This window comes from Rhineura floridana, chromosome 20 (genome assembly GCF_030035675.1).
Source record: "Rhineura floridana isolate rRhiFlo1 chromosome 20, rRhiFlo1.hap2, whole genome shotgun sequence".
Taxonomy (NCBI): domain Eukaryota; kingdom Metazoa; phylum Chordata; class Lepidosauria; order Squamata; family Rhineuridae; genus Rhineura; species Rhineura floridana.
In genome coordinates this window covers 789,535-806,416 of record NC_084499.1, presented here as the reverse complement: position 1 = coordinate 806,416, position 16,882 = coordinate 789,535, and the positions used below count along the sequence as shown (strand labels likewise).

At 42.6% G+C, this 16,882-nt stretch overlaps 1 protein-coding gene across 3 annotated transcripts in view; it reads right to left on the bottom strand.

Moving 5' to 3' along the window:
- The window catches only part of GRIN1 (glutamate ionotropic receptor NMDA type subunit 1), an 81,760-nt gene that overhangs the window by 16,300 nt on the left and 48,578 nt on the right, over positions 1-16,882 (bottom strand). For 2 of the 3 annotated variants that reach the window (XM_061604047.1, XM_061604045.1), the window contains exons 11-15: positions 16,265-16,429; positions 15,020-15,138; positions 13,254-13,366; positions 12,830-12,978; positions 3,192-3,349 (exon numbers count right to left, since the gene is read on the bottom strand). In XM_061604047.1, the coding sequence (XP_061460031.1) occupies positions 3,192-3,349; positions 12,830-12,978; positions 13,254-13,366; positions 15,020-15,138; positions 16,265-16,429 (704 nt within the window). Of the gene's footprint in view, positions 1-1,144; positions 1,270-3,191; positions 3,350-12,829; positions 12,979-13,253; positions 13,367-15,019; positions 15,139-16,264; positions 16,430-16,882 lie in introns of those variants that run through there. The other variant, XM_061604046.1, reaches the window with a different exon arrangement.

The window sequence follows — 16,882 nt, the reverse complement described above, 5'->3', positions numbered from 1 at the left end:
GGATGTTCTCTCACATTTTTCCCAGCTCTACAATTATTTAAATATTTATTTTTGGGAGATGTGACAACCAGAAGTGGACACAGTATTCCAAGTATGGCCACACCATACTTTTTTATTAAGGTATTACAATATTGGAAGTTTTATTTTCTGTGGAATTTGCCTTTTATTTATTTTTTACAGCTGCTGCGCACAGCACATCATTTACACTGATCCACCACAACCCTAAGATCTCTTTCTCCATCAGGAAATATGTGAAGTTTTGCCTCAAAAGGGTATCACTTTACATATAATAAAATAATAATAAAATTTTATTTAATTAGTCGCCCATCTGTCCGCCTAAACGGACACTCTGGGCGACGTACACAATATAAAAACAATATAAAAACATATACATACAGCAAATTACAATATTAACAGCAATTCATCTAACCATCCTTCAGTAATACGATATAAAAACCTAACCCACCCCAGAAATCCCGTAGGCCTGCCTGAACAGCCAGGTCTTTAAAGCTTGGCGAAAAGCCATCAGGGAGGAGGCATGACGAAGGTCAAAAGGAAGCAAGTTCCAGAGGGTGGGGGCCACGATCGAAAAGGCCCTCTCTCTGGTCCGCACCAGTCTAGCTGTTTTCACCGGTGGGACCGAGAGAAGGTCTTGTGAGGCTGATCTTGTTTGGCAGCATATTTGGTGATACTGGAGGCGTTCCTTCAGATAGACTGGGCCGGAACCGTATAGGGTTTTAAAGGTTAGTACCAACATCTTGAATTGGGCCCGGTACACAACTGGCAACCAGTGTAACTCCATCAACACTGGGGTAACGTGGTCCCGGCGACGGCTCTGCTTTATTAAGCGTGCCGCCGCATTCTGTACCAGTTGTAATTTCCGGACCATCTTCAGGGGTAACCCCACGTAGAGCGCATTACAATAGTCTAATCGAGAGGAGACCAGGGCATGTATCACTCGTGGGAGCAGGTGTAGAGGAAGGTAGGGACGCAGCCTTTGTACCAGATGAAGTTGGTACCAAGCTGCCCGGCTCACTGCAGAAACCTGAGCCTCCATAGACAGCTGGGAGTCCAAAATGACCCCTAGGCTGCGGACCTGGTCTTTCAGGGGTAATTTCACCCCATTAAGTACCAGGTCAAAATTTCCCAGCCTTCTTTTATCCCCCACTAGTAACACCTCGGTCTTGTTGGGGTTTAGCTTCAGCCTGTTCTCTCCCATCCATCCACTTACGGACTCCAGGCAATTGGACAAGGTCTTCACAGCCAACTCTGGTGAGGATTTAAATGAGAGATAGAGCTGCGTGTCATCCGCATATTGGTGACACTGCAGCCCAAAACTCCTGATGAGTTACATTGAACTGTGTTTGCCATTTTATTGTTCATTCACCCAGTTTGGAAAGATCCTTGTGCAGCTCCTCACAATCCCTTTTTGTTTTCACCAGACTGCAGCGGGCCCTCAAAAGCAGCAGAGGCACTACAGTTTCCACTTTCATTGGGGGCTTAAATAGGCTTGGTCACATCAGCACGTTGTGCACACCTGCCATCATCCAAGATGATCTTTGGAAATGGTTGATCTTGGGAAATGGTAAACATGCATATGCAGTGCACTGAGGGCAGTGGGAAGTGGTGTTGCGTCAATGTGGGAAGTGGCATGGGTGTGTGTGTTGCTTGGGAGGCTGGGTCCTGCTCTACAATCCTCTCCAGTATTGGGTCATAGGGCACATGCTCTGCAACCCAGTGCCAGTGTGGATCATGGAGTGGATGCTATACACGCCCAGCCCCAGCAGCAGGGGCCCCTCTTAGCCACAGGGCCCTTGGCCAGTGCCCAACCTGGTCACCCCCTGGCACCGGGCCTGTTTTTACCACTCTGAATAACTTGGTGGATTATCACCAGACTTGATCACCTCACAGGTTACCCCTGACTCCAGATCATTTGTAAAAGAGTTTAAAAGCACCAGCCCCAACAGGAATCGGGGGGGGGGCTCTTCTTACTATTCCTTCTTTGTGAAAGCAACTGATCCCACCACTAGCCACAATTGTTGATCAGATTGCAGATGCTGGGTGAATATAGAGGGTCATTTACAAAATGGGAACCATGGGGACAGACATATTTCTTTCTATACAATTTGCCTGAGAGTGACAGAACCTCAAGTGCCATCACTCTCGGGGGACCCACTGTATTTGCATTCAAATCTCACACAAGCAAGGGCCCCCACATTCTGTCTGCTCCAGGCTGTGGGAACTGGAGCAGTGCTGCGATCCTCCACCTTGTAAGTATTTAAAAGAAAAACCCTGTGTGTTTCTACACACATTTTTAATGATTTCCCAGTAACGATCCACCCAGAAACAGGACTGGGGCAGACTGAATTTTGATAGGTGCATCCATTCCTATTTACTGCTACGTGCACAGTCACACACATATCCTCTTTGCTACACCTCTCACCTGTGTTCTCTTGCCAAAAGAGGTGGAGAAGACTTATCACTCACCTGCTAGATCAGGTGCCAAAGTGATGATCTTCCTTACCATTTGGCAGGACTACAGCTGACTGCTTATCAAGAATGTTAGATTAGCTGCTCCCACACTCCCACGCACTGACTGTGGAATATGCGCACATCCCTTTTAACAGGGGAGCTCCATAAAGTTGTGAATAAAAATCACACTGTGTTTTACTTCTTCAGTTTCCTTCCCCCTCCGATTTTTTTAAACACCATGAAATAGCTGCACAACCCCCCTAGATGTAGGTGACCTGTCACACATAGCTGTTCCATAAGTTCTCTGGCTGGTTAAGGAGTGTTAAGGTTGTGCTACACATTTGCTGAAATGTGGCTTGTCCCTCCTCGCTAGGAATGGACTCCGTCACTTTCGCCCTTCCCTTTCCAGACAGTGTTGCCTTCACATCGAGTTTTTCTTTTTGCCCCCTAAATTGCAGCTCCCCCAATCCCAATCAAGATGGCAGCAAGTGTGTGTGTGTGTGTGGAGTGTTCCACCCTTTCTCCCTGCACAATGGTCCCAACCAAAATTGCCTCCCCCCCTCAGCACTTGGGTCTGGGAAAGGCAGGCTACCTGCACGCAAAATGTTGTGGGGGAGTAGTTGTTCCATTTGCAGCTTGAAAAGCAACAAGTGGGTGATACTCCATCCCTTGTGTCTTCTGGAAGCAACCCTTTCCCACCAGGCAGGAGCCTCACTTACTTGTCGCGGACAGCCTGGATGGCTTCAGCAGCACTCTCATAGTTGTGTTTTTCCATGTGCCGGTACATGGTGCTGAGCTCCACCTGCCGCCGGAAGTAAATGTCCACAGAACTCTGCTTCACGGTGGCATAGATGAACTTATCAGATGGGTTTCGCAACTAGAAAAAAAAACAGTCCACAAGAAATAGTGGATTGACATGTGAGTTGAAACTTAATTTAGGGGAGGGGAGGAGGCCAATAAGAAATGCTTCTGAGTTTCAAACTTTTGAATGATCAGCTTTCCTTAATTTCATTTTTTAAAAAACCCTCATCATTATGGAGTTTGTTGCATTTTTGTTCATATTAAAGCCTTTAAAAATATATGTATCAAAACTTAAAAGAGCTTATCTGCATTATAAACTTAAATTGTCTTTATTTTAATTAAAATATTTTCATGCCACTTTTGATAAACCATCTCAAAGCAGTTCACAACAATAAAATTCATCAAAAATAAATTAAAATAATAAATCCAGCAGCATCTGGAAAATCAGGGCAAACATTAACTAAACACAGATGTAAAATGGCACCAAAGGCCTTGCAGAACAAATAAGTTTTTAGGAAACGCTAGAATAATATCCTTCTCAGGAGAGGAGAGACCATTTCAAAGAGTGAGCACAAAAGATGACCCTCCTCCTAGACTGTGAACACACTAGTTACCAGAGCAAAGTGTTCCCATTGGCCACACATGGAGGAGAAATGGGTTGATCTGCCAATCAGCTGCAAAATCTTGTTGAAGCTGTTTTTAAAAAAAAAAATGCACTCAAGCTGATCCCACCAGGTTTTACAGTAAAAAGGGATGGAATTTGAGTAGCGTTGTGTTAAGAGAGAAGTGGAGATGTAATGGAACTGGTAGAAGAGGGAGTGTGTTTCTACCCCTAGTTGCTACAAGATGGACCTCTGCAGACTGTGGCACAGCCAGGAGGGCCTCAAGCGGACAATCTTAGTGACTGACCGGGTGGGACTATATGGGCGAGGGCATTCCCTCAGATAACCTGGCCCCAAGTTGCTTGATGCTTTGTTGGTCAATATGAAAAACCTACACTTGGCCCAGTAGCAAATTAGCAGCCAGTGCAGCTCTTCAAAGCTAGGGTTACATACTCACGTCAGGAAGCTCCAGGTAGTCGCCGAGCGGCCAGATCCTGCACTAGCTGCAGCTTCCAGAACACCCTTAAAGGCAGCCCCACCGACAGTGCATAACTGTAGTCCAGTTTTGAGGCTACCAATGTTTGGGTCACTCTCTGTGGCTAGGCGACTCCCCCCCCCCAGCTGAAACTGGTGAAGGCACTCCTGGCCACTTGAGCTTTTAGTGACTATTAGCCTGCGCCCTCAGGGAGGTGCAGCCCAATCCATAATAGGCAACCAAGGATGTGTAGCTAGTTTAAGTCTGTGATGAAGCTATACCATGAGGATTCAGGATTAAAAGCAGCAGCAACACCTGCCCCTTCAATTAGAGTTCCAAAATAAAAATAAATAAATAAAACTTCAGAAAATTGGATTTGAGTTTTGGATAACTCAGCAGCTATGAACATTCTTAAGAAACGTCTGATAACAGAATTCTGAAATAGCTTCATATAATGGAACCTTTGCCTTGGTCAAAGGTATCTCGTTCAGGCTTTTCTCACTTTCACCCTATAAGCCTTCAACAAACCTAAACTGGGTGCGGTCTTCCGGGAAGGGTGACTTAGCCTGTGCCTGCTTTTGAGACGGGCTCCTGCCTCAAAAGAAGCTTATTCAGATATATCAGTCAGATTTTTTCTTTTTTTGACTGATTAAACTTCTCCCGGGTAGGGAGAAACGAAGAGATTAACCTCAAAGCCTATTTTTGTTGGGACGACCAGATCTCATTAATTTATGGGACGAGGTCCAGCCGACGAAGGTGGGACGGATTTTTAACAACAAGCTCTATCTGGAAAAGCGAACGTTCATCTTATCTTCTAAGAGAGAACGCACTAACAGGCAAGCACCCTTCTTTCTATATTTTTCTTTTACTTGACTTAAATTGTTGCTGTTTAAAAGAGATTTGCCAGATTGATCGGTTTTTGACATCTCACTGGGGAGCCATAACTTCTCTCTGCTACTCACTAATTAATAGCTTATCTCTGTTTTTGTTGCAAAAAGCTGTCCTGGATTTGCATTCTAAAGATATACACAGAAGAGGGATTTCTATTCCAGATTTTTATTTTGAAGAATATTATATTGTCTGAGACTACTCTCTTTTTGGTCTATTTTATTTTGACGAATCTGTTTTCTGACGACCGCCATTAATTGTTTCGATCCTGGGAACTGCATTTTGTTTACTTAAGCATGGAGAGATAAGGCTGTCTGCTCTGTTTATACTGTGATGTCACCAAGTTTGGAGTATTAACCCAATTGTTGCTGAAATAAGAAGTGGTTTTCCTATATTTTTCTTTTAAAATGGCAATTAAGAAAGTGGCTGAGAAGCTGGAAATAACTATGTTTCAGAAAATAATGGATGAGATTGAGATAACGAAACAAAACCTGCGACAGGGTTGTAAGGAGCTGAAAATTGAATTGAGTAAAATGAAGCAGGAGATTAAAGATATAGGGGTCCCTGTGAGAGAGGTGACCCTGGAAGGGGTCCCTGTGAGAGAGGAGACCCCGGAGATTGGAACAAACGTGGAACAGGAAAAAGATTTGGAGTCTATGGACTTTAGAAACAAAATTTATTGTTTGGAGACACAGGAGATTAAAGACATAGGGGTCCTTGTGAGAGAGGAGACCCTGAAGACTGGAACAGGGGTCCCTGTGAGAGAGGAGACCCTGGAGACTGGAACAGGGGTCCCTGTGAGAGAGGAGATCCCGGAGATTGGAACAAACGTGGAACAGGAACAAGATTTGGAGTCTATGGACTTTAGAAATAAAATCTATTGTTTGGAACTCAATGTTATCTCTGAAGAAATTAATGAAGATTCTAGAGATAAAGTTATCAATGGCATGGATAATCTTCTGGACTGGAATGATGTGATGGAGCCCAATATAGAGAAAATCTATGGAATTAACTGCAGCCATGTGACAATGGAAAAACTTTCAAGAGATGACCCAGTGTATTTTGAAAAAAAGAACAGAGATATGATTTTACAGCAGTATTTCAGCAACCTATTCAGAATGGATGGCAAGAAAATATTTGGGATAGAGGTAATTCCCATCAGACTCTTACTATATGACTATGGCTTTGACAGCAAGATTATTATGGAATACTGATAATGGAAGATTGGATACTGAAATTACTGGACTTAACAAGACTACTGAAGATGGAAGATGGAAAATGGAACTAATAGGGATAATAGAACAATGGCTACTGAAATTACTGAACCTAACAGATTCTGATGTGATGGATTAATTGAAATGTTTATTTTGACTATGGTTATGACAACAAGATTATCATAATTAGTAATGAGATGGATTAATCGATATGCTTATCTGGAAAAAAAAATTGATAGATATATTTCTTAAAGAATTGAAACCTCTCTTTGACTTTTTGTGGAAAGAATAAAGTAATGTTTATGAGATTTGATGATTAAGTAAGATAACTACTGGAGGAAAGTGATTTTATAATATGACTTAAGAGACAGGATTGTTATATATTATAGACTTATAACTGATTTGATCTTTGACAAATGGGAAGTCAATATTTTACTCTTTATTTTTTATTTTTGTTTTTTTTTTCTTTTTTTTTCTTTTTGTTTAACTATTTTTGATTTTGTTTTTTGTCTTTGAATGTTTTATGATTTTGTCTTGTATGTTTTATGAAAATCTGAATAAAAATTATTGAAAAAAAAAAAAAACAAACCTAAACTGGGTGCATGACGGATGGCCAGGATCAGGGCCTTTCTTTGTTCAGAATTACTGCTGCTTTATCTACACTCATAATCTTCAGGTTTTGTGGACTGGAAAAGCAGCCGACTGGATCACTTTCTGGTTATATTAGTCCATGCATTCTGCCAGTGGAAGCTGGGCTTCTGGGGCACAGCCCTCCCCTCTGGCCAATCAACTGTCTGCACCACTCAGCCAATCCTAATCCAAAAGTGTAGCTATGGCAAAGAGGTCCTTCTGGGATTGCCTGCTTTTCAGCCCTACTGGGAAGGTTCCCACTCCATCTGTTGTTAAAGCAGGCTATCCAGCACAGCTGCTGTAGCAAATGAGGGAGGAATCAGGACTTCTTCAAGAATCATATATTGATTCTGAGCATGCTCTGAGCTGTTTTCCTGAATGGTATGGGTAACAAGAGAAGCAACAGGTCCTAGTTTGAGGAACTTTGCTTGTTTAGTATTTGTGTGTGTGTGATCTTGCAAGAGCAAGAGAGAGAGCAAGCAAACAACAGTGAGTCTCTTTCTGTAATAAATATCTATTTTTTACTTAATCATTTTGCATTTATTTTTGAGAATTGGGAGGAATTTTTTATTTATTTATTTATTTATACTCTGCCTTTCTTTTCATGATAGAAACCCAAAGCAGCTTACATATGGTTCTCTGACCCTGCTTAGCTTCAGCAGGAAGCTGGCCTTATGTGCCTTCAGACCATAGCCTGATACCATATAGTGGATGGTTTGTTATATTTTGCAACAAACTATGTATTAACCATTTCCTTACATTCTCTTTTCCCCTGCATTCATGTGTGTGCTCCCTCCAAGGGAGGTGTGGAGGGTGGCGACATAAACAGGCCTTCTTAGTGGCAGCCCCTCACTTGTGGAATGCTCTCCCAGGGAGGGACTGCGCCATCTATTTTTAGGTGTCATGCAATCACATTTACCTTATCTCAGGCATTTGGCTTCTAATTTTGGAGGGCTTTTGGAGGGCTCTTGATGTTGTAGCCTCTTTTAGGGGGTGGGTTGTGCCACCGCTGTTTTAATTATGTGTTTTGTTTTTTATACTGGTTTTGTGAAGAAAAGCAACCAACAAATGCAATAAACAAAAGCTGCAGCATCTGCAGGGTGAAGGAGGGCAGGTTAATCTAAACCGGATGAAATTCCAGAGAATTTGCAGAAAAGGTGTGTGGATTTGATTGCAATGAGTACCTCCCTGCCTTAAATTCAGATTATCTTGAATGCAGAGGAATGGAGGAAAAGGCTGGTGCTATTATTTCTAGATTGCTTTTTTGTGAATTTTGTCAGTGAATTTCTAAAATAAAAAGGTTGGGCTCTGTGCCTATCTGGCTATGACTCCACATCATTCCCCAAACCTGAAAGATCTTTGTTGGACCTAACGGTAGCATATTGTTTTTTTTCTGTAGAAGATGTGACGAACGGGTTAAACCAAAGAGGAGCTAACAGAAAGTAACTACAGCTGTATGTCATTAGCTCAGAGATAAGAAGCTAGCAAGCTATAAAACCTGTTGTAAAAGAATGCGTGAGTGTGGGGGGCGAACGAAGCTAACATAGGAGATGTGTTGTCTCTATGTCTGTATTGCTTCTGTATAGGGTTAAGCCAGTAAAAGATTAATTGCTTCGACTGTCTCTTCTTTGGGAGCCTTATGATACGCACTCTCTCACTCGCACACACAAAAGGCATACGCCTCTAATAAATGCTGCCAACAAGGGTTATGGGCCCAGCGGTGCCCAGTCTAGTGTGAGCAAGGAAGGAGGAATCTTTGGAGAGAAAAGTGCCTGGAGAGCGGATGGACATGATACGATATACTAAACAAGGAGAAATGTCTATGGGAATGGCAGTCTCCTTATCAGCAGGCATGCCGTTAGAACGACTTACTGATCTCAACTATTCAAGCTGGCGTTTAAGGATGCAGGCATTCCTGACCAAAGAGTATTTATGGCAGGTGATTGAAAACGACCCACCGGCAGACCCACCACCAGCTCCATGGAAATGTTTGGAGGAACGAGCATGTTCATACTTAATATTAGCAGTAGATGATGCACAACTGCTACATATACAGGACAAACCCACAGCTAGAGCCATTTGGCAATCATTGAAAGACGTGTATGTCAGAAAAACAGCAAGCAGTAAGATATACCTGGCACGGAAATTGCACCAAATGAGGCTGGTGGATGACGTATCAATGTCTACACGCTTATTAGAGATAAAGAAACTGTTTGCAGAACTACAAGAGAGAGAAGTAGTACACACACAATTACAACAGGTGTACATAATCTTATCCTCATTAAACTCTTCCTGGGATCCGATAATATGTTCGCTGGAAGCTATGCCGGATGAAGGTCTTACTGTCCAGTATGTTTCGGGAAAGCTGCTCCAGGAATGGGAGAGACAAAAGGACGTAGAAGAAAGAGAGCAAGAGGAGAAAAGAGAGAAAGAAATCCTGACTTTAAGGACACAGGTACAAGATCTTTTGGTATAAAGGCATGCTATACCTGTGGTTCAACATTGCATCTGAAGAAGGACTGTGAGTCTATGCGTAAAGGACAAGGGAGAAAGACGTCACACGTGCAATTAATAAGGACTGCCAAGGGAAGAGGCGATCTAGACAGCACGGACTGGGTTGTAGACTCAGGTGCTACACACAGCATGATAAAGGACAAAATATTATTCAGAACTATGTGTCCTACGAAAGAAGATGTGGTATTAGCAGATGGCACAAACAGACAGGTACTGGGAAGGGGAACTGTAAACATATGTGTACTAAATACTGTAATGACTGACGTATTGTAGGTCCCTACACTGGAAAGAAATATCATGTCTGTAACAAAACTAAACTCAGTGGGATATGAGGTTACATTTAAAAATAGAATATGTGAGATAAGAAGAGACAATGACGTTTGTTTGGCAGGGGTTCTCAGGAACTCTCTGTTCTACATAACACTGAGTCCCAAAGGACAAACAGCTGTGATAGCAAATAGGAAGCCTCATGAAAACTGTATACATCTTTGGCATAGAAAACTAGGCCACGCCAATTTCGGAACAATAAGTAAAACACCTGAAACCAGTGAGGATGTAACATTTATGGATTGCAAAAGGCACGTAGACTGTGATGTTTGCAGGCAAACCAAAGCTACTATAACTCCCATATGTAAAGAGGCTATAAGTAATACTAACATACCATATAAAACCATACATATAGACCTTGCTGGACCATTTCAAAGGTCCCTGGGTGGTGCAAAATATTTCCTCGTAATAGTAGACGATTACACTAGGTTTTGTACCATATTTTTATTGAACACAAAGGATGAAGCAGAAGGGAAATTGAAACTCTTTGTGAAGAAGGTGAAAGTGCAACATGGCATAACTGTTCGCCAAGTACGATCCGACCAAGGTGGGGAATTCACCAGTAAATCATTAGAACAATACATGATAACAAAGGGGATAAAACATGCATTAACGGCCCCATTTTCTCCATTTCAGAACGGAGTGGCAGAGAGAAAAAATAGGACCCTTCAGGATGCCACAAGGGCCATGTTAAGGGACTCAGACCTACCAAATGCGTTTTGGGGAGAATGTATGTTATATGCTATGTTAGGATTTTAGTATTTTAGTATTTCAGCTTTTTAAATATTTAATATGCATTTGTATGTGTATACATATGCTTTAATTTTTGATATCATTAATGTATGTTTAAATTGCTTGATATGTGGTTTTAATTGTATATCAGATGTTTTACTTGTTGTGAACCGCCCAGAGAGCTTCAGCTATGGGGCGGTATATAAATTGAATAAATAAATAAATAAATAAATATGCCACTTATATACAAAATAGGCTATCTCACAGTGCAATAAATATGACGCCATACGAGAGGCTACATGGCAGGAAACCTAGGCTGCAACATATTTTAAGATTTGGTGCACAATGCTGGGTGCATGTACCCAAAGGCAAACGGTATGGTAAACTAGCACCCAGAGCACAGAAAGGAAATATATTGGGTTTCCAAAACGCCTACTATCGTGTATGGCTACCAACACAAAGGAAAGTGATTCTCAGTAGGAGCGTTAAAGCTCAGGAACAGGACTGGGAAAAGACTATACAAGTAGAATTAGAACCCTCAAAGAGAGAGGAAGAGAATGCAATAGAACAGGAACATGACATAAAACAAGAGGGAAAAGAACCAGCGCTTACGGGTGTAGATACAAATAAAACACAGGAAGCTGAACCTCAGATAGCACTGAGAAGATCTGAAAGAGCAAACATAGGAAAACCACCTGATAGATTTCAGATCAGTACTATACGTTTACAAGACGGCAAGAAATATGAGTCAAACCTAGAAGGAAAAACAGAGGGTGACACTTTATACATTGAATGTGTTAAATCATAAGACACTGATTTATCGTATTGTATTGATGAAGTCACTATGCGAAGAAGCATACATCAAACTTGTAAACATGCTTGGTATGTGTAATGTATATATATATAACAATGTGTTTGAATGAATGTAACTGTGTATATAAGAGGAAAGAACTGTCTTCAAAAGAAAAAAAGGAGGGGGTTGTTGGACCTAACGGTAGCATATTGTTTTTTTTCTGTAGAAGATGTGACGAACGGGTTAAACCAAAGAGGAGCTAACAGAAAGTAACCACAGCTGTATGTCATTAGCTCAGAGATAAGAAGCTAGCAAGCTATAAAACCTGTTGTAAAAGAATGCGTGAGTGGGGGGGGCGAACGAAGCTAACATAGGAGATGTGTTGTCTCTATGTCTGTATTGCTTCTGTATAGGGTTAAGCCAGTAAAAGATTAATTGCTTCGAGTGTCTCTTCCTTGGGAGCCTTATGATACGCACTCTCTCACTCGCACACACAAAGGGCATATGCCTCTAATAAACGCTGCCAATTTTGTCAGTGAATTTCTAAAATAAAAAGGTTGGGCTCTGTGGCTATCTGGCTATGACTCCACATCATTCCCCAAACCTGAAAGATATTCTCTCTAATCTCAGTGTAACAGAGGCTGATGATTAATCTGCTGTGATGCACTCTGCACATGAACAGAGATTATTCACATTTTAAGGACTGAGCCAAGCACTGCCAATATGTTCTGCTGTGCTCTGCTGTGCCCTGGCTCAAATGAAACAATTTTTGTCTATTGGTTGGAATACTTTATTCATTCAATGAGAAGTTAAATTGATTTTGGGGGGGAGGAAAACTGCATGCAACTGATTTTGTGTGTGTGTGAGGAAACAGTGGCACTCTGCACATGTGTAATGGCATACTTTCCTAAATAAGTGCTGTACAATTCCTGTTGTGAGGAAAACAGCAAGGTTAAAAACTGCAGCCCTTCTAAATCAATTTGTTGCCAGCTGGCACTACATTCTGGGACTTAGTTGTACCACTGGTAGGTGTTAGGTTAACAGGAACAAAGGACGCTGCCTTATCCCTAGTCAGGCCATTGGTACATTTGACAGGCAGTGGTTCTCCAGGTTTTCAGGCAGGCGTCTCTCCCAGCCCTACTGGGGGACCTTCAGTATGCTGCTTTATATCACTGACTCTTCCCTATTAGCGCTGGGCCTCATGTTTAAACCTGGGCCTCTGCCATAAAACACGAAGGCCAGAAAGGTAGAAGCCGAGTTGCTCAAATCCCCATCTCCTCCCTGCCCCAGGGAAAAGAACAACATATTGCTTGTTCTTCCAAAAAGCAGGCCCTGTGCTGTGCCTGCCTGCTGAGCTCCCAAACAGTGCTTCTGTTATTACCCTGGGGTCATTGATGCCTGTGATTCGCTCCTCTGGTCTGTCTAACACCAGGAAGGCAGCCAGGTTGGCAGTGTATGAGGCTACGATAATCATGGCAAATCCAGCCCACACCATCCCGAGGATTCGAGCAGAGAAGCTCCGGGGAGCGCCTGGAAGAGAAAGAGCAAGTCAGGAAGGAGCTGCCCCATAAACAAGAGCTGCTACCTGGGAACCCCAGAAGAATCCAGGGAGATTGGGTGGCTCCATCATCCGCATCCTTACCCCAGTGCCGTCATGGCTCCTTGGGTCGCTCGCTTGCTCGCTCACCGCAGCCAGCCCTCTGTTTGCCAGCGGTTCTTGGGCGGCAGGAGTGATGGAGGCATCAGGAGCCACCACCCAGCCCCATCTCCCCTTTCCGCAACACTTCTGCCTGTCCGAGACTCACCTTCTCCAATGCCAGAGTTCAGCAAGACTCCCCAGGAAAACCACATGGCAGAAGAGAGCGTCAAGGCATCCTCTTCTTCTTCCTCACTGTTCACTTTAAACCGGCCAAACGGACTGCAAGAGAGCAACCCGGCCAGTCAGCCAGCTCTCGGCCACCTAGCAGAGTCACTTACCAGGACTGTCTGTGTGACGTGGTTCCATCCATGCCAGCCAGTGGAGGCCCACCTAAAAACCCCAACACCCCCCTCTTCTCTGTTCTTTATTGTTGTTATGTGCCTTCAAGTCAATTTTGACTTATGGCGACCCTATGAATCAGTGACCTCCAAGAGCATCTGTCATGAACCACCCTGTTCAGATCTTGTAAGTTCAGGTCTGTGGCTTCCTTGATGGAATCAATCCATCTCTTGTTTGGCCTTCCTCTTTTTCTACTCCCTTCTGTTTTTCCCAGCATTATTGTCTTTTCTAGTGAATCATGTCTTCTCATGATGTGTCCAAAGTATGATAACCTCAGTTTCATCATTTTAGCTTCTAGTGACAGTTCTGGTTTAATTTGTTCTAACACCCAATTATTTGTGTTTTTCACAGTCCGTGGTATGTGCAAAGCTGTTCTTTATATTCATATTCAATACAATTTCCCCGCATTTACAGTCACAATCTGGGCTTGTTTCTGTCCATCCCCATGACTCTCACAGGGTGATCACCTTGGGCCACTCACTGTCTCTCACTGTAATTGCCTCCCTGGGCTCCTCTGGGAGGAATGGCAGAACAAAAATGTATAAATGCAGGGGAAGAATGCCATCATTCCTTCTCCAGATTCTTTATTACCTTAAATCTGGGACACGACATGCATGGTTAAGCTAACAAATCTGGTTAAAGTAAGAAAAATGGAATTTCATATAGTAAATTCATATTCTTTGTTGGGGGGAATTTAAGAGCTAAAGGTGGAGAATAAATGAGCTGGGGAAGGATTCGTTTTAGCTTATTTTCTCTAAGGATTGTAGTATTATTTAGTCCTAATTAATGATTGACTGATGTGATTCTTTTTAATTCCACAGTTTAATTTATCTTGTATTTTGGTTATGTTTTGAAATTGACTATTCTTTGTTTGAAATTTGTTACTTTATGGTCATTGTATCTTGGTTATGTTTTGAAATCAGCTTACTGATTATTTTATGTTGTAATTTGCTGCTTTATAGTTATTGTATTTTGTAGATGGACTGAAATACAGGTGTGTTAGCAGATGCATAATTCATGTAGACATTATCTTACAGATTTTGATGTTTAATTTTTCTTATTTATATAATATTTTATTTTATTTCTTCTGTAAACCGCTTTGCAATATTTTTAATGAAAAGAGGCACATAAAATACTTTAGATGAATGAATGAATAAATAAATTTCAAATTGTATTTGTGTAACTGATGATGTAATTATTAGATATCAAAATTGTATTATAAATAATATTTTATAAATTGTGTGGTGTTATTGTAAATTGTTGTAACTATATTGTATTGACAATTTGTTGAAAAGAAAAAGGGAAAAGTACTAATAATAATTTGAGCCAATGTCATCTTCTCCCTCCACACTTCAACCACCCCCTTGCGTAGCGGCTCCCATTCATTTCCATGATGCTTTGGGGTTTTTCACTTTGGGCATCATCACCAGCCTCCTTGGGCCTGCTCCGCCACTTGTTTATCTCCACCTGCAGGCATGGTCACAGGCCCTGTTCCCACCACAAGTGACACTAAGGGAGGACAGCAGCACTGACCTGAAGCGGTCCAGGAGATATAACATCACTGCCACCACATGCACTGAGAGCCCCACCAAAAGCCACAGAGTGCTCTGGAATGGTTGCATGAATGAGTCCAGGGTGCTGCGGGGAATTTCCTGGAACACAGAATCATAGAAGGAATCACAGATGAAAAAAAACTGGGTTAAATGTACCTGGGATGCATTAGGGTTAGCGTGGCTCAATAAGGTTTGTGTGGGTGTGTGTGGGTGTCTATTTTATAATTTATGTAAAATTTCAATCCAGGTCTCACAATAGCCTGGGAACATGGACTTGTTAGACGAGCTACTGAGGCGATTGAGTGCAACATCATGTTTCCCAAGGTGGCCAGTCAGATGCCTTCAGGGAAGCTCACAAGCCAAGCATGAAAGCAAAAAGCTTATCCTGTACCCATGTCACACACCCCCAACTGCTGTTCAGGAACATACTGCCTCTGACCCTGGATGTTCCATTAAAGATCCATCAACATTTATCAGAATCAACTGGAACTTGAACTAGGCACTTCCCACATATGATCAGAATAGAGGGCTAACAAATCCCATTTCCAAAACTCTTTTCCACTTAGTACGCAGATTTTGCCTTTAAGTTAGTTAGCCCCTGGAGGTGGTGGGGAAAGGGCTGTTTCCAAACAGACCAGATTTTGCTCTAGGGCTGCCAGCTGCCACCCCTGAGCCAGGGCCCTCCGTGGTGCAGGGCTCAGTCTCCTTCTCTACCTGAATGGTGCTGAGACTCACCCCATGGCCCTGAGCTGCCAATGTTTTACTAGGGATGGGGAAGAAATTCAATTCCATTCGCCTTTAAAGCTAGATTTATTAAATGTGGACTTTCCGAAACAGTATGAGAACCAAAACACATCCATCCTTCGAAATTCACACTTATCTGAATTTTGTGATGCAGTAATGTTTACAAAAATGTTTAAAAAAATGTTTACAAAAATATATTGGGAAAAAGTGCACAAAATGAATATATTGGTGAAAATAACATACAAAAAATGCATTATGTTAGGATAGATTGCTTGAAGAAATGTGTACATTAGTGAAAACCTCATACATATTAGGAGAAATTTACACTAAAATGCTGAAGAATTTTCATGAGGATTTTTTTAAAAAAATTGCAAATTGCTGCAGAAATGTGGAGAATCAAATTTAAGATTAGACAAATGAGAAAAGGAAGAGAAGCGGAAGTGAGGGGTCCTTCCCTCCCTCCCTCGGGTGTGCACATTACCTTTTTGACTAGAATGGTGAGTCCCTGGTACTTGAACGGTTTGGAGAACTCAATGTACTGTGCCCGCTCATTGTTGATGGTCAGTGGAGCCACGATCATGTCTGCCTGGCCACTCAGCAGCTCCCCCATCATCCCGTTCCACTCCTTCTTGTTGCTGTTGTTCACCTGCAACAACAACAGCAAACAACCCAGGCCAGAGAATAAGGAGGACAGCAGGCTGGGAGCAAGTCCACCCAATTGCTTCACTCCAAAATGTGCAGAAGACCAACATCTGTAGACACAGCCCTCCAACCTTCCACGGCCTCTCCTGAAACCCCTTGTAGAGGTCAGCCTGGCCTTGGATCTTTTTGGACTATGTGTGCCCAGGCCATGAGACCCTTCAGGCGCAGAAGGGAATACGGGTCTACTACATCAGCTTCGGTGACTGGCTGGCAGTAGGAAGCCTCTGGACGGCTTGGGCTGGACGAGTCCTGCCGGCCTTCCCCTTTGCCTGATCAACAGAGCGTTTCCCTTTGGCTTTCTGGCCTTCAGGCTTCTGGCTCAGCCTCAGGACTTGGAGTTGCACAGTGTGAAGGAGCCAGGGAAGGGAGAAGTGAGTCCAGGGCCCACAGCTGCCAT